Genomic DNA, 23834 nt, shown 5'->3' with positions numbered 1-23834 from the left:
GGAGTCGTTCTGGAAGGACTGGGACAAAAGGTCAAACTTTAGCGTAAAGAGCGAAGCATTGAGGAGGGGACAACCCCCCTCATGCACGTAATAATTTCTGTTCGTTTCAAGTTTAATGTTGCTCCTTACTTTCAGTTGAAAACCTTGTTTTTTCATTAAATTTCTGATTGTTTTAAAATAATACCGGGAAATCCGGCACCCCTCCACGGAAACATCCTCTAGACAATTCAATCCCGGTGAAAATCTAACCGGACAATTACCATTAACATCTTTACATGTCAAATTGAATTGGCAAAGAGAAAATAAGAGAGATAAAAAATATTCCGTATGGGAATTCTGGCAAATTCCCTAATTGCAAAGTTTCCTCTGAAAAGTTCACCATTGGAAACTTCACTCCCAATGGATAATCCCCCAGCGCAAAATCCCCCCCGCCCCAACAATGAATACATACTTCCGAATAACAAATACTATACGTAGACAGTAGACAAATTTAATAACTTAAAGTTCTTTTCTCGTGGTCATTGTATCTCCAAAGGCATAGTCATTGGATATTTCAACTATGCTGAACAGCCTCCAATCTTTTTGGTCACTTAATTGGCAAAAATATAAAATTCCACATTATTGAAGATTGGAGCTTGAAACCTCAACAATAGGGTTCTCTGATACGCTGAATCGAATGGTGTGATTTTCATTAAGATTCATTGTCTTTTAAGGATGTTTTCCCCTTTTTTTTTTAGAAAATCAGGCAAATTTTCTCAGGCTCGTAGCCTTCAATGGGTAAAACTAAACTTAAGAAATCTTATATATTTGGAATAGCATAATAAGCGGATTCTTTTCATATACCTACTAATATCAAATTCTGTATGTTAGAGTTTCGGTTACTATTGAGCAGAATCGCTCCTTACTTACAGTTTGTTACCCCGAACTGTTTAAAACGAGAAAGTGAAACTGCTCAAAACGGTCATTCCTGACACATTTGAAGCTGGAATAACAAAAATGTATTTTACTTGTTTTGGAGCTAAAATAGACAAGAATAAAATTAATATTATTATAATTTTATTTCTACGAGTCTATGCTATTATTAATTCTATTCCAGCAATGCAAAGTTTAAAGGACTTACAGCAAGAAAAACCGTTATTTAAGCTGGGATTTAATATTATTTAGGACTTTAATTTCTTGAAGAAATTTATTAGATTCCATCCCAAGATCTACGCACAATCTGTCGCTAGTAATTGTAATTGTCGTAATTGTAGTGCGCTATACAAATCAAAAAAATTAAATATTGAAAAACAGGTATAATATTTTAAATAAAGACACAAAAAAAAAGAACTGAAAAAATCTACACATTTCGGCTTCCCACCCAGAAGTCTTAATCAACGGGGAAAAAAATGTAAACAAAAAAAATAGAACAAACTAGCCCAAGTGAAACATAAAAAAAAAAACAAAATAAAGATAGCAACACAAACACGATAAAAAGTGAAAGACGAAAAGAAAACTCGCGGACTAAGAAAACTGAAACCAAAATTTCTGGTTTTTTTTATTATCAAAGTTTATCTTTATTATTATTTTTGTCCACTGTTTTTGCTTAAAATATTGAGCCCGTTTTTCTATATTTTCATTTGTTTAAATTTGTAAGCCTTCAAGTACCTGTAAGTAGTTTAAAGATTAACGTTTTAGTAATTTTATTTAAATTCTACATGAGGGCCTTTGGTCTATCTTGAAAGGTAGTTGAGGCATGTGGATGATATTTTCATGAATCGATTAAGAATCTCAGTGATTCTCCATGAAGGTATTCAGAAGTATACATCTCCGACCCCTCCTTCTCCAAAAGGCACTGGACTTTGGTGATCTTTAACAATCTTTGCATTATAAAATTGAAACCTTGGGAAACAGATCTACAGCTCAATCAGGCACAAGGAAAGTGTCTTGAGCTTCATGCCTTTGCTTAATCCCAACTTATAATGTGTTAAAGATTTATAAATCTGTTAGTTAAATTTTGGGGAAAATACTTTGATATGGCTTAAAATCTTGCTGAAGTGATATATGTTACATTTTAAAATACTAGAGTGAATGAAAATGAGACTGAAAACCCAAAAGTAAGGTACAACTTTTCTTTTTCCCAAATTTAGATAGGTTATCAATGGACACTTGTCATCAATGCAATCTTCTAGGCCCTAGCAATAAGAAAAGGGTAAAGATAGCCACTTTAAAATACCTTCCTTGGGTGTATTTTAAGCCCTGGATTCATTTCTGAAGGTTTGACTTACCTAATCCAATTACCTTCCAAGATAGCAAGAAGCCCCTCGACTAGAATTTTAACCTATTTATTTGCAAGGAAAAATCTAGACACGCTACCACAATTATACAACCCCCTCTAGAATCCTTTTCATTAATACGGTGCGTTATAGAATCCCAAAAATAACATTAGAGGAAAAATTGCCTATACGCGATCCCATTGATACTACCGCTAATCAAGAGATACCTCATCACTTCTCAGACTTTACAACCAATTTCGCAATGGCAATAACACTATATGTTAGCTTCAGAATCTCAAACTGCTTGAAATGGGGTGTGAGCGATCGATGGAAATAACTGAATATGCTGAATGACAAATCAAGGCTGACAATCTTAACCAGATATTACATGGAAAAAGATGGTGCTAAATAAGCCGTTGCTTTCAATGTAATGTTGACGAATCATAGGCGACTTAGCCCATACGCTTAACTAGGCGTCAGAATAAAGGGTTTTACCGTCCCCCCCCCCACTCAAAGTGGCTTCTCTTTGTAAAAAACACGTAGTTTTAGGAAAAGCAAGGAATTAAACACTGCCCTTGGAAATAATTTGTTTTGACTATTTCATGCAGCTTGGGACATCAAAGGTATATATATTTCTCCAAAGTTTCTCCAAACAATAGCTTTGAGGGATGTTGTTGTAGGAATCAAGAAAAGAGCTGTCAAAATCATCATTGGACAAAAATTTGATGATATAAACCTGCTCGAGTCTTTAAAGATTAAAATGAGTTTTGGGCGATTTCTCCTTGCTAGTCCCTAAAAGCGACATCTTTAACCCCTACAGCTAACTCAGTAGTTAACATCAGGAAGAAGAGCAAATTAGTGCCATTACTGTGAAAAACCTAACCAGTTTAAAATTTCATTCTTGCAATTTTGAACTAAGGACTTTAACCAAACATGGATGGTGAAAGACAGCACCATTTAGTTTGCGATTTTTTGTCAAAACTTCGAAAGCTGTTTTCGAATTAATTTGATTTTGATAGCAATCCACCACAATTCATACCCTCATCATTATTATACCTATCGGCAGCAGTGGTGTCAATTCAACGAAATCAAAGGGGGGAGGGAGAATTTTTTTAATCTAGAGCAGACAAATTTGTCATTTTTCCAATTTATTTTCATTGATAGCACTAAAAGCAGACAATTTCATTGAAAAAAAGAAGGTATTTTACAAAATATAGGGGGAGGGTAAGTGCCCCTGCATTCCCTAACTAACAACACTGATCAGCAGACTGAGTTAACGTTTAACACTTGACCTGACTGTTCGAAAAAATTTGAATAAATACGCACAAGCCTCCTTTTCAAAAAACAAGTTTCTTCTCCTTCCTAACACAACAGGCTTTTCTGAATTGTCTACCTCGATTATTTGAAGGTGGTAATGTTCCAGTTCTGGCAAGCTTGCATCCAAATCTTCCAAGTTTAGTGCCAAATAAGATAGAGTCTCATCTTCAACGGAATAATTTGAAGGAGTAACAACTACAGAGAACTTGCCTATATGATAACACAAATTATTAGCTAGAAAAACAATATAAAATTTCTATTCGAAAAAGACAAACTGTTGCAAGAAAAGGGAATTATCTTTTGACCATTCAGATGAAAATTTATCTATTTAAAGTGAGAGTGTTTACAATAGTCAGAGACAACGCTATAAAGTTCTAGTTCACTTTCAAAAGATTGAAAGAGATTCAAAAGAGATTGGAGGGCAACTAGTCCCTCCTCTATGCCCTTTATTCCTCAAACCCATATGATAAGAACTTTGAGAGAGCCATTTTTTTTTTTTAAAATAGATCAAAGATCATTTAACGAAAACTCCGAGGTCGACACAACCCCCGAGGGCCCGGGGGCTGGACTTTTAAACTAGGCCCTGGGGGTACAAATGGTTTTTTTGAAAAGGATTCCCAGGGAAACGTCAGAGGGCGAAACTATTTGGAAAATTAAAGTTATAGCTCACTTTTTAAGAGTTACAAGGGATCCAAAAGATAACAAAACCTCAAAAGATCAAAAGAGTCAAACCATAACAAGAAATCAGGTGTCGACACAACCCCCCAGGGCCCGGGGCAAGGCTTTGTAAGTTATGCCCTGGGTGCATATATGGTTCTTATGAAAAGAATGCTCGTATAAACTTTAGAGAGGGCTCATTTGGCTTGAAATTGAAAGTTCAAGTTCACTTTTTAAGAGTCAAAATAGATCCAAAACCAACTAGCCCCCCCCCCCACAATTTTTTTCAAACCCATCTGATTAAAATTTTGAGATAACCATTTTGTTAAAAATAGTTCAAAGGTCAGACAAGAAAAACTCCGGTGTCGATGCCCCCCCCCCCCGATACAACCTGGGGGCAGGCGTTCTAAGTTATGGCCTGAGGGCATGTATGGTTCTTGTGAAAGCGATGCTCGTATAAACTTCAGTGAGGACTCATTTGATTGGAAATTGAAAGTTCTAATTCACTTTTTCAAAGTCAATTGATCGGAGGGTAACTAAACCCTCCCCCCCGACGCCCTTTTCCCCAAACCCATCCGCTACAAATTTTGAGATAGCCATTTTATCAAAAATAGTTAAGAAATTAGATAACAAAAACTCCAGTGTCAACACAACCCCTCAGGTCCCGGGGGTAAGCGTTGTCCTGGGGACGTATATGGTTCTTATGAAAGGGGTGCTCGTATAAGCTTCAGAGAGGGCTCATTTGATTGGAAATTGAAAGTTCTAGTTCACTTTTTAAGAGTCAAAAATATCCGAGGGCAACTAGCTCCTCCCCACACACAATTTTTATCCCCAAACCCAACCGATAAAAATTTTGAAATACCCATTTCGTTAAAAATATTTCAAAGGTTAGATAAGAAAAACTCCCGTGTCGACGCAACCCCCCAGGGCCCAGGGGCGGCCGTTGTAAGTGATGCTCTGGGGGCATATATTGTTCTTACGGAAGGGATGCTTATATAAACTTCAGAGAGGGCTCATTTGATTGGAAATGGAGAATTCTCGTACCCTTTTTAAGAGTCAAAAGAGATCGGATGCCAACTAGCCCTCCCCCCGCCACGCCCTATTTTTCTCAAGCCCATCCGATAAGAACTTTGAGAGAGCTATTTTTTTCAATATGGTTCGAAGATCATATAACGAAAAGTCCGGGGTCGACAAAATCCTTCAGGGCCCGGGGTAAGCGTTGTAAGTTATGACTAGGGGGCATATATAGCTGTTATGGAATGGATGCTCGTATAAACTTCAGAGTGGGATCATTTGATTGCAAATTGGAAGTTCTAGTTAGGTTTTTAAGAAAACATAACTGAACGCCTGCCCCTCCGGGGGGGGGGGCAGGCGTTCCAAGTTATGCCCTGGTGGCATATATGGTTCTTATGGCAGGGCTGCAAATATAAACTTCAGAGAGGGCTCATTTGATTGGAAATTGAAAGTCCTCTTTCAGCTTTTAAGAGTCAAAAGAGATCGAAGGACAACTAGCCCCCTCCCCCACACCTTTTTTCCCATCCGATACAAATTTTGAGATAGCCTTTTTTTTAAATAGTTCAAAGCTCAGATAATAAAAACTCTGGTGTCAACACAACCACCCAGGGCCCAGGGACAGGCGTTGTAAGTTATGTCCTGGGGCCGTATATGGTTCTTATGAAAGGGATGCTAGTATAAATTTCACAGAGGGATCATTTGATTGTAAATTAAATGTTTTAGTTCACTTCCTCGGAGTGAAAAGAGATCGGAGGGCAACTAACCCCCCCCCTCCACGCCTTTTTCTTCCGGAAACCCATCCGATAAAAAATTTGAGGCGACCATTTTGTTAAAAATAGTTCAAACATCAGGTATTAAAACTCCAGTGTCGACACAACCTCCCAGGGCCCGGGGACAGGCGTTGTAAGTTAAGCAATGGGGGCTATATGGTTCTTATAGAAGGGATACTCGTATAAACTTTAGAAAGAGCTCATTGGATTGAAAATGGGATGTTCTAGTTCACTTTTAAAGAGTCAAAAGAAATCAAAGACCAATAAGCCCCCCCCCCCATCACACCCTTTTTTCCCCAAACCCATCCGATAAAAATTTTGAGACACCATCTTGCTAAAAATAGTTCAAACATCAGATAATAAAAACTCCGAGGTTGACAAACCCATGTTTTTACTAGGATTTTGTTACTTTGATGAAAAATTTTATTTTGAAAAAAAAATTTGATTTTGAAATAAAGGATTTTTAAAAACTTGAAACTTTTTGCAATCAAAAACGAACAAAATTAATTAAAAAAAAACTTTCCGATATAGAAGTTTTTCAAAGAAAAGTAAAGGCCATTTTAAACTTAAGATCCGCAGATACAAATACCTGTTAAAATCCAAACTCAAAACGAACAGAAATTATATTTAAGAATAAATGAAACCCAAAACGAACAGAAATTGAATAAACAATCATAGCAAACAAACATTCAACAGGTAATAATATAAATGAATAAATAAATCTTAAAATTAGTGAAACTTAAATTGAATATGCAAACCCAGCTCAAAATGAAAAAAACATCACTACAAACAAGAGTTTGGGTATCGCCCCCTTCTCTGGCTGTAAAAGTCTAAAACCTACTGCGTCATTGGCGCTTTACTGAAAACTATATGTGTCTTCAACAGTCTTGGAAAGTATAAACAAAATCAAATTGAATATTTGATATCTAATATATTATTTGTTGAAAGATCCATCAGTTCAAGATTTTATTTCACAGTAATTTTATTTTCATTTTCAATGCTGTAAGGACTGGAGAAGAATATATTTTAAATATAGTTCATTTTCAGTGAAGTTACAATGACACAGCAGGCTTTAGGATTTTACAGTTAAGGAAGGGGGCAGTATCCAAAACTTTTGTTTGCAGTGAAACTATATTTGTCTTGAACAATATTAGAAAGAACTAATAAATTAAACTGAATATTTGATGTAGCCTATAATGATATTAATTGCGGAAAGCTCATCAGTTCAAAATTTTAATATAATTTCAATGTTTATTTTCAATATTAAGTACAAAAGAAAATATTTGTAATACAATTCGTTTTCAGTAAAGCGCCAATGACTCAGTAGGTTTTGAACTTTTACAGTGAAAAAAGGAGACGATACTCAAACTCTCGTTTGGAAGGATTTTTGTTCGCCTCGACTTTTATTTGTATATTGGATTTAAGTTTCAGTCGTTTTAATATTTGTTCATTTATTTATAATAGCACCCATTGCACGATTGTTTGCATTGATTATTTATTTAATTTCTGTTCGTTTTGGGTTTCATTTATTCTTGTATAGTAATTTCTGGTCGTTTTGAGTTTGAATTTTAACAGGTACTTGTATCTTCTGATCTTAGGTTTAAAATGGCCATTACTTTTCTTTGGATAACTTCTCTTTCGGAAAGTTTTTTTTTAATTAGTCTCAACAAACATGCATCTCCTCGCACAATAGGCAACTGTATCAAAGATGTTTATCAGGGATACATTACGTTCTTGGTAACATATGGTATTCGATAATACAAGTCCAACACTTCAATTCCGAGTTTATTTTATTGTCTCCAAGTTTATTTTTTAATAGTTATTAGTTTTTACACGTCATATCCTCTAATCTTATTTACCATCCTTGTTTATTTTTTTTATGTAGCTTTCAGGTCCAGGCAAAACTGGACAAGGTTGAAAAACAAGAAATATCAATAGTTTCCTTGTAAGCCACCCTGACCCCAAGACGTCACAAGGAGAACATCGGCTCTTATTTCTCATAAGATTTGGTCAACATCCGACAGCCTGTTTTAGTAGATAGCATTACGACAAAGATTTGAAGACCTCTTTCCACACAGGTGTTGGATCAGAAAACGATTTCCTAAAGTCACAATTAAGACAATTACCCTCACTTACAACCAAGTTTTACTGATATACGACGGCACATTTTGGTAAATATTTTGAAGAAAAAGAATTTAGGGACCCCCTCTCCTTGGAAAGGTCGAATTGGGTTCAAATCTTAAAAGGCAAAATGTTGAAAAATAGCTCTTAACTTCCAGCAGCTTTTACTTATATTTTAAAATTCGTTTAGGTGGATGAATAGGTTCAAATACTTCAAGCCCCTCCCCAAGAATATAAGATTTAACAACTTGTTCTTGTAGATGTTCGTTTTGCCATGAATTTAGGAATCCCCCCCCTCATCTATATTGTTCAGACCAAATACACGTTCCCAAAAGATACGAAAAAGACACTAAATCTTACTCCCACCAAGTTTGGTTTGGATCTAACAGCAGTTTAGGTAAACGTCGAGATGATAAGAATTAACAAATCCCTCTTTCCCAATGGAGGTAAGAGAATAACCTACAAAACAAACAGCTAGAGTAATTACTCTTAGCCCTGGTTTTCATTCGGTGTTTTTTAGGGCAGAACGTATTACGAATCAACTAAATAAAAAACCAGTTTTATTATGTTGTGCAGAAAAAAAGAAAAGAGTTTTCTCGCCTTTTGGTCGGCTGATTATCTTTTTGTCCATAATAGATACTGACCATCTAGATTGATAAGGACCACTAGAAAATTCTCTAATATTTCCAACCAGTTTATTAGGACTCGATAAAACGTTCTGATAGAAATCGTGCTGACAAGAATTTAGGAACTGCCTCCTCCTAAAGAAATGATGATGGGCACTCCTTCCCCAAGAAAAAAGGCACAAATAAGACACTTACATTTGCTTCTCACCAATTTTACTAGAGGTCTGACAAGCCCTTCTGCTAAATCTCCTGCAGACAAGAATTTAGAGGGAGCCAACCCTTTTCCTTCCCCATAAATATAGGATCAGTCTGGACACCAGAAAGCCACAGCAAAGGCATTAATCCTTACTTTCGAATAGTTTTGGTAGAGAACAGACAATCTTAATAATTGATGCCCTGATGATAAGAACTAGGGTACCCCTTCCCTAACCTCAAAGGGCTTGATTATGCCCAGAAACCTAACAGTTACAACTAGGCTATTTACTTTTAATACCCACTAGGTATGGTTGAGATCTGAAACCCCCTTCTGGTAGATGTCCAAATAAAAAGAATTTAGGAGCCCCTTTCCTTCCTCCACAAAAAACAAATTAGGTCCTGATTCCCAAAAGAAATAATTAGGACACGAGCTCTGACATTCCACTACATCTGGTTGTGATTCAAATACGCTTTCTAGTAGATGTCTTCATGACAAGAATTTAGGTCCCCTCCTAAATTTTCTGGTCTTAATTTATGAGACATAAATTGAAAACAATCTATCAAAACCGACAATACATATTACAATCTGCAGTTTCAACAACATCATTTCAAGGACTATACTGGAGTACATGAAAAGTACTCATGAAAAGTACCTTGAAAAGTACATGAAATTTCACAAATTTTACAGCAATTCTTCTCCTTCATTGTATAATGCATAAAAGAAATATTTGAAACTTTCGACTCTTACCATTACCAAACAGCAGATCATTCTTCGCGATAAAAAAAAAAAAAAAAAACTAGAAATCAGTAGAATGAACTTCCATAGAATGAACAGCATAGAATGAACAGCATAGTAAATTACCAAGCTAAGAATGTCTAAAAATTGGTTAACATATTTGTTAAAAACTTCATTTAAGTATTGTAGTATTGTTGACAATTTGGTAGAGAGAAGGTCTTTACCAAAATGTTGGTTTTCTTACCTGGCAGTGAACATTCCTTTACAATAACTTTAGCCAATTCACCACCATTGAAACTTTTGACTTTCAGGATCAATCGAACTTCTTGAACAATCTGGAAGCTCTCTCTTAAAGATTCCACATCTTTATAAGGAAGTTCTTGTCGGTAAACTTCTGTTGTTTTCCACCACAATGGAAGACCCAGACCAAGCATAATGAAAATAAACAAATGGGATGCATATTGGGTTTCTAAAAATAACATAAAATAGATTGACTTAAGGGACACTTTGAATTCTACTTCACTTATAACCAATAACAAAGAAACAAAATGCTTCCACTACAGGACTACAGCTAGTATTTTGCAATCTGAGGGGCTCCATACTTTATTGGGGAAGGAGTTACAAACACGAAATGCTTTTCTACAGCCACAAAAAATCTCAGTCAATAAATTGATCAAGCTGGTATCAAGGATCCTCTTTTGGCATCTCCCAGCTATTAGGCAAACTTTGCATTCCACTTAGACTCCACATTACCATACTATGATTTTGTGATGGGAATGTCGTCTTCTCTGCATTGTTGGGTGAATCTGTATGGGTTATTTGCAGAGTATTAAGGGCAAGATTAAGATTTTCAGGATCACCTTTTAGCTTGGCAGATTCTTTGAGTGATTCTGTGTAGTTGAATATCAGCCACTGAATAAATGTGGGTGATCCTCTGCAATTCGGTAATGGTGTGAGACTGAGCTTCCATTTTATGTTTTGGGGAGAGAGTGCTCTTCGTTTAACCCTGGGCTGCATAATAATATCTGGCTTCTTGAGTAAAAATGACTGAAAATCTTTAGAAAGCTTGGAAAGCCTCTCTACCCTTTAGTGGAAAGAGCCTCTGACAGCTGATTCTGGTTGATTAGGTTGCCTTAGGAACAAAATATAAGCATGTTCCATGCTCTAATACCCTAAGTCCAAGAAATACGCTGATGCTGAACTTTCTTCCCTTGTAGAAACATATCTCTCCTGTTTAAGGGAAGAAATTGCTAAGCCCTGTTAAGAATGACCATAATTGTGTCTAGAGCTATAATATCAACTGCTGTAGTGATTTCTAGTATGGGATTAATTTAAAAAAAAACAATGTTTTTCCGAGGAAAGTAAAGAGCAAAGTTGAAACTTAAAACAAACAAAAATAATTACTTCACAGCCTATCAAAAACAGATCAATAAAACTAGTTCAAATAAATCAACTGGTGATATTTCCCTATGTTTGTAGGATTACAGAAAAGTAGAATTTTTCTGAAAATATAAAACAATATAAGAGTTTTGGTATGGTAAAAGTAAACCATTTAAGGACACTTTTAAAAGTATAAAAGTAAAGCATATTTAGATTATTACTTCATTTTTATTTCATTTAATTTGGCATCACTTCTGCACAAAGAGCTTGGTTCAATGATTGACTGTCGTTTTGGATCTGAAAAGGACAATTTATGATTATTTTGTAGACAAGTTCAAAGAGAAGCAATCTTGTTAATATTAACAGACTCGTTTTAAGATTTTTATTAAATAAAAAAAACAAGTTTTTCAAACTGAAAGTAAGGAGTGACATTAAAACTTAAAACAAACAGAAATTATTCCGTATATGAAAGGGGCTGTCCCCTCCTCAGTGCCTTGCTCTTTACGCTAAAGTTTTTTATTGTCTTAAAAAATAAAGTTGTGAGACAGAGTCAAACTTTAGCGTAAAGAGTTAGAAACCTCTAGGAGCTTGAAACCTCTACAGTAGGGTTCTCTGATACGCTGAATATGATGGTGTGATTTTCATTAAGGTTCTATAACTTTTAGGGGGTCTTTCCCCCTTTTTTCAAAAATCAGCCAAATTTTCTCAGGCACGTAACTTTTGATAGGTAAGATTAAACTTGATGAAACTTATATATATATTTGAAATCAGAATTAAAATCTGATTGTTTTGATGCATTTATTGGTATCAAAATTCCGTTTTTTAGAGTTTCGGTTACCATTGAGCCGGGTTGCTCCTTACTTTCAGTTTGTTACCGCAAACTGTTTGATCACAACATGAAATTCTCCATTTTACAGAGGCAAATTTTCTCAGCCTTATAACTTTCAATGGGTAATACTAATCTTAATGAACCTTATATATTTGGAATCAGCATAATAAGCTAATTCTTTTGATATATCTATTGATATCAAAATTCAGTTTTTTAGTTTCAGTTCCTTTTGAGCTGCATTTCTCATTACTTACAGTTTGTTACCAAAAACTGTTTGAAACAGATAATCTATTCCTGTTTTTTGTATAGACAGAACAGAAACAGGTACTTTGAAAAACAACAGAAACATTACCAATGCTTATTCAGAAGTAGACAAAGCTTGAATAAATAAATAGTCTAAATAATTATCATTTGAGATTACTTTGGGCTTATATTTCAAATAAAAAAAATGTAAGAACTATCTTACAATATTCATAACTCAGCTAACAAGCAAAGTAGAATATTATTTTCAATATAGCTATAGTTTTTCAATCACTTATTTTGGGGTACACAAATGATCCATGAAAACAGTCAGCAACATGCTAGAAAATCAAATAAAGATGTTAAGAGATGTATTTTTATTTTTATGTTTGCAGATTCAATACATTTATTTTTTAAATTTACTTCATTACTGCAATGTCTCTCAAATAGTTGAACAAATTTCTGATTATGCCATGTCGTCCTTTCGAGACATGAGGTTCAAAAGATTGCGACATTATACCGCCAGAAATTTTATTTACTGTTACGTTCTCTTCATACCTCTGTTACAATTTCTTAAGATAGAAATTCCTTTTCCCACCTTAGCCGAGTAGACAAGCCTTTCGTTTGCTACGTCTAATAGTACCCTATTAGACCTTAAAAAAATTTGCGCCGATAATGGCTTCATACGGAAAGTTATAAAATTTGTAGGAAAATTTTATTATCCCTCTTTACGTCTAGGCGAATTGAACCTTTTGCGTCCAATTTATGCCCTGTCACGCTAGTTAAATTGGGATTATTAAGATTCATCTGTCGCCTAATATGCGGAGGCAACATATTAAATACGCATGAGTTTATGATACTAATCGTTGCACTAGAGTCAATTAAAGCCTTAAAGTAAACATTTGCCACACAAAAATCGTTAAATATAGGTAACTTATTGTTACTATCATTACAAGACGATACTACTATTGGGTTGGACCTATAAAATATTCTAGGCACCCTCTGGGTTCAATTTATTCTTCTGAGGGGCCTGACGCGTTTCCCCGTGGATTTATTTCGTACATCGGTGTCTGCTATAGAGATTCAGACATGTGAGATTCCGTTGGCGTATCTGATTGATTTACATTTGTCTGCCTTCGGCATGTATTATTACGGTAGTTTGGATTTCTTGCGTCAGTGCCGGCTGCTGGCGCTGACCGCAAATGCCGTTGACTTGAAAAATTTTCACTTCCCGTCGGCAAATTTCCGAGATTTCTATATACCATTCTTGCATTATATTGGCTTTGGCGAGCATTTGGGTTTTCAAATCGGTAATTAATTTGTCTATTGGGGGGAAGATTGTACAAATTTGGTTGGTACGTGTTGTAAGGTACTGACTGACGCCATCTTCCCTGGCTATAGCCAAGTGCACCACTGGCGCTAAAATTTTTCTGCCGAACAAATGGTTACCATAATTTTGCGTGTTACTAATGGCGATCCTTGGTGTGCGATTAGACACATAACAGCACTCTCGCGATATGCCCAACACGATTAAAAATATAGCATCTTATTATTGTCGGGTTATTTTCATAACTAAGTAAGTAGTCTTATTTTACTTTTTTTGTATTTATTTTCATGTTTTGTATTTTAATATATAATGTATTTATAATATACAGTATATATATATATATATATATATATATATATATATATATATATATATATATATATATATATATATATATATATATATATATATATATATATATATATATTTCTGTATATAACTTATATTCCTAGTCAGTGAGTTACACATATTTATAAGTAGTAGGCTAAATATGTCACTCAGTTATATATTTCTGTATATAACTTATATAGGCCTAGTCTGTGAGTTACACATATTTATAAGTAGTAGGTTAAATATGTCACTGAGTTATATATTTCTGTATTTAACTTATATAGGCCTAGTCAGGGAGTTATGTATATTTATAAGTAGTAGGTTAAATATGTCACTGAGTTATTGCATTTGCAAAACAAAAGTGATCCGTTTATCTGGCCTCCCCCAGGCCATTCAGCATGTCCCCAGGTGGCGATAGGGGAACGCTCTACAGATATGTAGGGTACCTCCATAGGAGGCATGGACCAAGGGGGGACCTTGTCCCTGGGGGTCTATAATAGAATCTGGGGCACCCTTGCCCGGGGTCATAAATACCGGCGGAGGAGGAAGAAGGCCCCTCAAATGTACACTCAAAAGGGCCCACTGGTTTATCCAAAAGTTCCATGAGTTGCAAACCTTCTCCCAGCAATGGGTTAAATTGCATGGTGATGCAGAACACCATCGCGGGAGGATCCTCTATAGGTGGACAACTGTGGCAGGGCGTAAGATCCAGATCTATGGACAACGGCCTCTGCAAAGGGCTGCGTCGACCTTTTCGGGGTACAAGACTTGGGACCTTGCCGTCAACTTTATTCTCACTTGAGAAATGGGGCCCCTCGAGAATATTATAGCCTAGTAAACGACACAGCTTTCACATGGGATTCTGATTAATGGATAATTCTTCTGGGCTTGGTATGTTTTGATGGGCGTCTTTGGGCTGAAAAACCTCTTCCTAGCTAATTTATCTATTACGGGTTGCCTCCCCGTAGTAGCATAATATTTGTAGGCATGAATATATAATGAGTCGGAGGTAATAGGCTTGAGATTGTCTGTGTAGGATTCCGACTCTTGTTGATAGAAGAGCATTGCCAAGTGCTGAAAACCATGTTGTGACCAAGATGAGCCCAGGATTGCACAAGCCCTTCATTCATGGAGGTCCCAGGGACTTCTTGCTGTCCGGTTCTAAGCCGGCTTAAGCACTTCGGTGTAGACTTGAGAAGATATTTGATCCCCATCCTGCACTGGTATCCGGGATCATGGCTTTTCCTGAGGCGAAAAAAATTTCAATGATTTAAAGAACATGAAAATTGGAACTTGGAATGTTACGACATTAAAAAATGACTATCGTATCGACATTATGACTGACGAATTCAGACGATTTAAACTGGATTTATCAGGAATTTCAGAAACTCATATCCCAGGGGTAGGAAGCATGAAATTAGGTGATATAGAAATTTTTAACTCAGGCAGGAAGGATGGGTTACATAGACAGGGAGTAGGGCTCATGATGAATAAGGAAGCTGCTAAGTCTTGTTTAGGCTGGGAAGGTATTAATGATAGAATACTAATTGCTCATTTTATGACTAGAAAGTTCTGGGTATCAGTTATAGTAGTATACGCCCCTGTAAAACCAACTGATGGAGATACTAGTGACTCAGATGAATTTTGCTTACAGTTACAGGAGCAAATAGACAAGGTCCCAGGTAGAAATATGATGTTATTGCTGGGAGATTTTAACGCCCAGGTTGGTAGAAATAAGGATAGATGGTATTCCAGCTTAGGTAAATTTGGTGTAGGAAAAGAAAACAGTAATGGATACAGACTTTTACAATTTTGTAGGTATAACAATCTAGTTATAACCAATACAGTGTTTGGTCATAAAATGACTCATAAGCTAATTTGGTATTCACGTGATGGTAAGACAGCAAACCTTATTGATTATTTTATAGTAAACCGAGGACTGGCAGGATCAATAAAAGATACTAGGGTATATAGGAGTGCTTTTATTGATGTTAAGAGTTAAGATCACCATCTAGTAGTGTCTAGGGTTAATTTAAAGTTGAAATATCGGAAGCGTAACTACCTCCCGGGAAGTTATGATGTTGGTAGACTCCAGGATAAGAATTTGAGAGAAACTTTCCAGGAACAGTTGAATACTAAACTTGAGATTTTCAAATTTGATAATGTAGAAGATGGTTGGAATAATTTTAAAAAAATAATTTGTGAATTTGCTGAAGGTGTATTAAGGAAGAAAGCTAGAACTGCAGCTAAGAATATTAGTCAAAAAGCTTTATGTTTAACAGAAAGGAGAAAGGATTTGTACAAGAATTATCTGAGTGATAGATCACATGAAAACAAAAGAAATGTAAAGAAAGTGGAGAAAGCACTGAAATATGAACTAAGGAGGTGTGAAGTGGAGGCCATGGATAAAATTGCCGAGGATTTAGAAGATGCAGCTAGACGGCATAATAGTAAAATATTGTACTGGCACATTAAAAAATTGAGAGGGAGTAGTCAATCAGGACTTGTCCCAGTTAAAGATAGGAATGGGGTTGCAATTAGCGATAAGGAAAAAACTAAAGTGAGTTGAGCCAAACATTTTGAGAACTTGCTTAACCAAGATAGAGTTGCAGGAAAAAATATAGAGGAAAATGAAAAAGTTTGCGATACCTTGGATGTGTAGAAAGATTTGTTTTGTGAGGAGGAATTAGCAACAGTACTAAAAGGATTCAAGAATAATATAGCTCCAGGTGCTGATAGGGTAGTAAATGAGTTTCTTAAATATGGTGGCTCTGAGGTTAGAAATAAGTTATTGAAGATTTCGAATATGATTATTGAAAAAGGGGAAGTACCTAATGATTTTAGGAAAACCTTAATTAAGCCACTTTATAAGAAAGGTGATAAAAGTGAGTGTGGTAATTATCGAGGCATTAGTCTGGTCCCTGTAGGTAGCAAATTGCTTAGTAATATGATACTTTTTAGACTGAGAGATGCCGTAGACAAAGTTTTAAGAGAAGAGCAGTGCGGTTTTAGAAAAGGTAGAGGATGTGTTGACCAAATTTTCACTCTTAGGTTAATAATTGAGAGGTGCCTAAGCTTTCAAACACCTTTGGTCCTCAGTTTTATAGATTATGCGCAAGCGTTCGATTCTGTTGATAGAGGAACTTTAGTGAAGGTTTTATCCTTGTATGGCATACCAGACAAATACATTAAAGGGGTTTTTGCTATTAATGAGAATAATACTGCAGCGGCTAAGATAGGAAATGAGGCGAGCAGTTGGTTTTGTATTAAATCAGGAGTAAAGCAGGGTTGTCTTCTATCTCCCTTTATATGGATTATTTTGATGAACTTTGTTTTAAGGGGCTCAGGAAAGGCAATGGGAGACCACGGAATCAAATGGGGAGGAAAAAGTCTCCTGGACTTGGATTATGCTGATGATTTAAGCATCCTAGATGAAAGTGTGAGCAAAATGAATGAAGTTTTAGAGGTTTTGCGAGTTCAGCGTGCTAGTATTGGTTTGAAAATTAATGTTGGGAAGACTAAGTCACTAAGGCTAGGAATAAGTGAAGATGAAAAGGTGACGTTGGGTAATGAAAAGCTTGATCAGGTGGGCAGCTTCTCTTACCTTGGCAGTATTATTAGTAAAGATGGTGGGAGCAGTGAAGATGTTAAAAGTAGAATAGCCAAGGCTCAGGGTGTTTTTTCACAGTTAAAAAAAGTTTGGAAGAGTAGGAAGATAAGTCTGCAAACCAAGATTAGAATATTGGAAGCTACAGTAATGACAGTGGTCAAATATGGCTCTGAAGCATGGGCGCTCCGAAAAACGGATGAAGATTTGCTAGATGTTTTCCAGAGAAATCGCTTATGGATTGTTCTGGGTACCTGGCTGAGTGACCGTATTTCAAACAATAGGCTATACGAAAGATGTGGTTCAATACCGCTTTCTAGGTCTATAATGAAAGAAAGGTTGAGGTGGTTAGGGCATGTTGTGCAGATGAGGGATGACAGATTGCTGAAGATTGTTCTCTTCGGCCAGCCATCTAGGGCTAAACGGAAAGCAGGTCGTCCCCGTCTGGGGTGGGAGGACGTCATAAAGAAAGATTAAAGTTCCCATTAAAGGAAATGGGAACTTTGTGGGCGGGTGTAAAAAGAGAGGCTTTAAATCGATTTGGGGTGGAGAATGAGGGTGCGTAGCTGTGTTGGCCTCAGGCGGCTTGGTGCTGCAATGAGTTGTTAGCAGTATTAGTAGGTAAGAGATGTTAAAAGAAACAAACATTCATATGGTAAATGTTTAACCCATTTGCATTCATCCACAAGAAAGGAAGATTATTTTCAGGAAAACTGAAATGCTTCCCGGACACTTTAGGTTTTTTCCTAATTTTCCAGGTGTTTTCCATGACTGAAAAATTGGTCTGTAATTTCCTAGATTTTCCAGGATACATGGGAGTCCTGTCAACTTAAAACCCACACATGGACACCTAATTCCTTATGGTGGTATCTTGTTGGGCAGCTCCACAGAGAGATACATTTTCATTAAACAAAAATAGCAGCATTACATTCCTGATTTCATGCTTTTCTTCAATATAAATAGTCCTCACCATGACAAGGCACCCCCCCCCTGATTGTCCCATATAATAATGTGTTCCTTTGTTGTTTATCATCTTGTAATGTACAATGTATTCTTTGTTAAACCAAGTGTGCTGAATTCCTAACTTGTGTAAACCTCACTACCTAAGTGATTTCAATGACAGATAGAGAAATTTATTATAAAAAACAAACAATAACATTTCCAAATAACATTTAAATTTTAGAAGTCAGATGAGATAGAAAAAAAAGAAAGAAAAATAAGACCCCAAGAAGTAAAAATCTTGTCTGAGCAGCAAATAAACTAAAAAAAAATAAATAAATAAATAACACAATCCCTAATCAGCATCACAAACCTGAAAAATAAAACAATTTAGACAGATGTATTATTTTATTCATACCCTAAAATACTTTAATCATTTATTTATCCCCAAAAGAAATAACACATACTTTTTATATCCAACTTCCCTATGAGGCAAAAAAAAAAAAAAAAAAAAAAAAAAAAAAAAAAAAAAAAAAATCAACCGTGTCAAAACAACCAGCAGAGCATTAGTCTTTACGAAATATTGTGTTTCATAATCATAGACCAAAAATATCAAATTTCCCAAACTCTCAAAACATGAAAGATTTGTACCATGTTGTATCTTAAAATAAGCAAAAGTGTGTATAACTCTCTTAACCTAGAAGCTGGTAGTATCCTTACCGTTAGGTGCTGTTTTCCATATCCAAAGGTTGTAGGTGAACTAACAATCCAACAGGATTGTTGTATAGAAGATGTAATGAATGCTACTACATGTACTGTATACTGTATACATGCATTGTATGCTACTACAGTTAAATATATATGAATGAACAAGGGAAAAATAAAAAAACTTCATTTTTAATGGAACTCTGGCAAAAAGGTGTCACTTTAGGATCCAATTCAGGACTTTAAACTGACTTTAAATGGTGTAGGACATGAATTAGATTGGGAAAAAAGATACTGGTACCTTCTCTAACAAAATAATCACTCTTATTTCTATTAAAATCCAGCCCCCTCCTAAGGGGGCCAGATATAGTCCTAGGCTACATGAAAAACCTTGCTGATTTTGAGTGTTTTCCTAATTTTTGTCCTTATCTCTCATAGATATAGTTGGTTCATAACATCAAATAAAGCTAGTCTGAACAAAGAACCCCAAAACAATAAAATTTTGAGCCAACAAGAAAACAAATCTCAGCATATTGATTTTTGATATCTGATTTTTCCCCCCCCAAACAACTGGGTTATGGATGGGGCTTTTGTCTCCCTGCCCCATAGCAAATTAAGCCCCTGTTCCCAAAGATAACCAATAATCAAACTATGGCAAATAAAAAGCAAATATAGATTAATTTGGTGCTTATGTCTTATAGCCACCACACTTGAGTTCTTGGTCAGAGTAGAACCAGTTTCCTTTTGTATCTCAGTATGTGCTTGGTGAAAATCAGCTTAGGGTGAGAGAGATAAAATACAATGTAGATATATTTTGATTAAATATTTTGTACATAGAGTGGGTATTTTGGTTAGGTTAGAAACCATTTAATATAATGCATTCTGGGCAGCCTGATTTCCATAATTCTCTGTTGCAGTTTCCATAAGTTTGTTACTAAAGTATTTTATTTTCATCATATTTAGATATATTTCATTAATTTTAACCTAACTTCACTTCTTGAGTGTGGTGGCTATAAGACATAAGTACCATTAGTTTAAAAAGTTTCTTAATCTAGTTTGTATTTTCTTTTTTTTTACCTTTCTGAATAAATGTGATAACATTGGAGTGCAAGGACTCCTCTGAAGGAGAAACATTAATAAAATATAAGCAGCATCAGAGTATTTCTTCTTTTATGCTGACTCAAATATCATGGTTGACTTTCTGACAATGAACATCCTCTCCCTCTGATGATCCTGTATATAGTCCTAGGATGTATATCAAACTAACAGAAAACATTACAATAATGACATTTTTATTTTACATATAGCTTACAACATGTTTTTATTAATCCATTATCATGTTTCATTCTATTGCTATTCACATTTTAGGTCATCTAAAATAAATTTTATATCCAGCCTAATATTGCAAAACACCACTAGGGCAGAACTGGATATCTTCAAGTCTAGACAAGAGCCCATTGTTACACAATGCATCAAGAGATGAAAAACAACAACAAAGCATTATATTTGCCAATATCTGCAATCTGCACAAAATACAAAACTTACAAACTGCCATTGACAGATACTAGACCAATGATACTTTAAAGCCCAGCACCCACTAGTGCCCAAAGAGCCCAAATTCATTAATACTTTAGTGCCCAGCGCCCAGAACCCACAGCTCCCAACTTGAAAAATATATACTAGCCTACCATTACCTTTAGCACAGCAAATTTATAGTCCATTTCTTCTTTAAATAGCGATTTAAAAAAGTATCATATCTAAAGTTAGCAAATCACAGATGTTGCGGGCATACACAAAAGAATTCTACTACTCACAAAGATATATTCAGTTTATGTCAGCAAGTGCATTGTGTTGGCAAGGTTAATATGGCAAAGAGAGATCATTATCAATTTCAGGAGGGGAGATTTGACTTCTGTCGGCAAATGCATTTCACAAAGAGGCAATTTGCGTGTTACAAATATTCAAGATATGTCATTCAGTGTTGGCTCCTGCACCATCTGTGATTTGCTATCTTTAGATACAATATTTGGCTTCTGTTGGCAAACACATTTTGCAGAGACATATCAAGTTACAGGAGAGATCAAATTTGGGTTCTTTCTGGGCGTTCAGAAATATTTCAAATATGTCATTCATTTTTGGGTTCTGATAAATTAAAAATTCTTGTATTACATGCATGCGGGCGTTAGCCTTGCTTGGGCTTATGATGCCCTATACAGTGTTTTTGTTAAGTGAAAAATAATTCATACTTATATTTTTGGCCAAATAAGTATTCAAATAATCAATTTATTGTCAGTATAATTTTATTTTTAACTTGGGCGCCAGATTCAAAGGTAAATAAACACCAGATCGCATGGGATTCTGTGAGTTTGTGAGTTCCTTGCGCTTTTTCTTCTTTGCCTCCAGTAAAAATCGCTATTTAAAGAAGAAAGAAGAATTTGCTGTACCAAAGGTAGAATAACTTAATATTTGGTTTTATGGATTGATACTTGGATGTGCTTGTATTTATCTTCCAAGTTGGGAGCTGTGGGCACTATGGATTCTTGAGCGCTAAAGTAAATGTTGCTTTGATCCTGGAAGCTAGATCTGGTTTCAGCATAGGTTAATATTTACCTTTGAATCTGGCACCTAAGTTGAAAATAAAATTACACTGACAATAAATTAATTATTTGAATACTTATTTGGCCAAAAATATAAGTATGAATTATTTTTCACTTGATAAAAACACTGTATAGGGCATCATAAGCACAAGCAAGGCCAATGCCCAAAGGCCCAAGCAAGCAAAGGTTTATATTTACCTTTGAATCTGGCGCCCAAGTTAAAAATAAAATTATACTGACAATAAATTGATTATTTGAATACTTATTTGGACGAAAATATAAGCATGAATTATTGCGGCGCCAGATTGTTTTTTTTTATTTATAAAAGATGGTTCAATCAGTTTTTGAGTCTAAAGCTCTTTTTTGATTCTGGGCACTTAGACTCTGGAAGCTGAGAAGCTAAAGTATCAAAGCTTTGATCCTGGAAGCTAGATCCAGTTTCAGCAAAGGTTTATATTTACCTTTGAATCTGGCACCCAAGTTAAAAATAAAATTATACTGACAATAAATTGATTATTTGAATACTTATTTGGCCAAAAATACAAGTATGAATTATTTTTCATTTAATAAAAAAACTGTATAGGGCATCATAAGCCTAAGCAAGGCCAATGCCTGCATGCACGTCATACAAGCATTTTTAATTTATCAGAACCCAAAAATGAACGACATATTTGAAATATTTCTGAATGCCCAGAAAGAATCCAAAGTTGATCTCTCCTGTAACTTGATATGTCTCTGTGAAATGTGTTTGCCCACAGAAGCCAAATTTTCCCTCTTGTAACTTGATATGATCTCTCTCTGTCAAGTACCCTTTGCTGACACATTGGTTTGCTGACTCCAATGTTTGTGACTAGTAGAATTCTTCTATGCATGACAGCACCATCTGTGATTTACAAACGTAAGTTAGGATAAAATTTAAATCGCTATTTAAAGAAGAAAGAAGAATTTACTGTACCAAAGATGAAATAACTTAATATTTGGCTTTATGAATTGATACTTGGGTGAGCTTGTATTTATCTTTCATGTTGGGAGCTTTGGGCGCGAAAGTAAATGTTTTGGGTTCTTGGGCGCTAGTGGGAGCTGAGCTTTAAAGTATCATTGGTAGATACTAGCATGTTGTTTGCTAGTATCCATTGATGGCAGTTCATCATTTTTTAGATTTTGTGCAAATTACAGATATTGGCCAATGACTTGCTTTTATGGTTGTAAGGTATTTGGTTTTAATTGTTGTAATTTTTAGCTTTTATTGAATTTTATTCATCTTTTAATGTTTTGGGTTTTTCATTGGTTTTTTGGTTTCTTTTCTTCACATTGACTTTCTGGGTTTGTTTTTGTTGTGTCTTTTTTCTTTGGCACTTTTCTTGAATATATTAGCCTATTTTGTTTTGCACTGAAGAAGAGGGATGGTTGTCCTCTCAAAATATTCACTTTTTATATTTATTCAGTATTCTTGTTTGGCCTTAAAAATCCGACTTTTGATCATTTCCTTTTCTTATATTATGGCAGGCCAATGTGGTGTAAGAAATTATCTAGCATTACTTTAACGTTTTGCTAGACTGAACATAAGGAACCTCAAAACAATATGTCAAACCAGCATGAAAACCTATTCAAACCAGGTTCCTGAAAAACGGACTAGGCCTAAGGAAATCAGAGGAAAAGAATGTTCTGTTTAATGAAGTTGAAGATTATCCTGGTTTAAAAAATTCATTGGGCTAGTATTCTGGAATAGCAAAACCAATGACTGGGAGTTATATCCAAACTTTGATCATGACCAATATTGGTAGGATTTGAATATTAGCAGACAAGTTTAAGCTTATAAACCACCTTTTATTTTGTTCATAATTATTGCGGCTTCTTGGCACAGTTGTCAAATTTCCTGTGGTGAGTTTGTCCAGTGAGCATAAGAAAATGTGTCATTTTTAGCTAAAATGTGTCCATGTTGAAATCTCAAAACTAGAGTTTTTTTCAACATGTATAATTGACCAAAAACGCTGTTTATACCTATTTTGAAGCGGTCATTTAACATCAAATACAATAAAAGCGAAAAAGATCCATATAAAACATTCATGCAAAATGACTTAGTGTGAAAGCACGAAACTCATGTAACTATGGGAATCCCTTACTTTGGAGAACATTCTTTACTTACGACATTTTGGGCACAAGTTGTATAAAAAAAACATTGATAAAAT

General features: G+C 35.3%; 1 protein-coding gene across 1 annotated transcript; it reads right to left on the bottom strand.

The window, feature by feature from the left end:
* Positions 1–3528: 3528 nt before the first annotated feature.
* On the bottom strand, positions 3529–23494 carry LOC148956551 (GPI-anchor transamidase component PIGS-like). Its single transcript, XM_089091146.1, has 3 exons — positions 23470–23494; positions 9936–10160; positions 3529–3782 (listed from the first exon to the last, which is right to left on the bottom strand). The coding sequence occupies exons 1-3, from the start codon at positions 23483–23485 to the stop codon at positions 3529–3531; spliced, it is 495 nt and encodes a 164-aa protein (XP_088947272.1). The 5' UTR covers positions 23486–23494.
* Positions 23495–23834: the final 340 nt, after the last annotated feature.

This window comes from Artemia sp. Qi Xiang Cuo, chromosome 1 (genome assembly GCF_049724085.1).
Source record: "Artemia sp. Qi Xiang Cuo chromosome 1, ASM4972408v1, whole genome shotgun sequence".
In the NCBI taxonomy this organism is placed as follows: domain Eukaryota; kingdom Metazoa; phylum Arthropoda; class Branchiopoda; order Anostraca; family Artemiidae; genus Artemia; species Artemia sp. Qi Xiang Cuo.
This window is presented reverse-complemented; position numbering and strand designations above follow the sequence as displayed.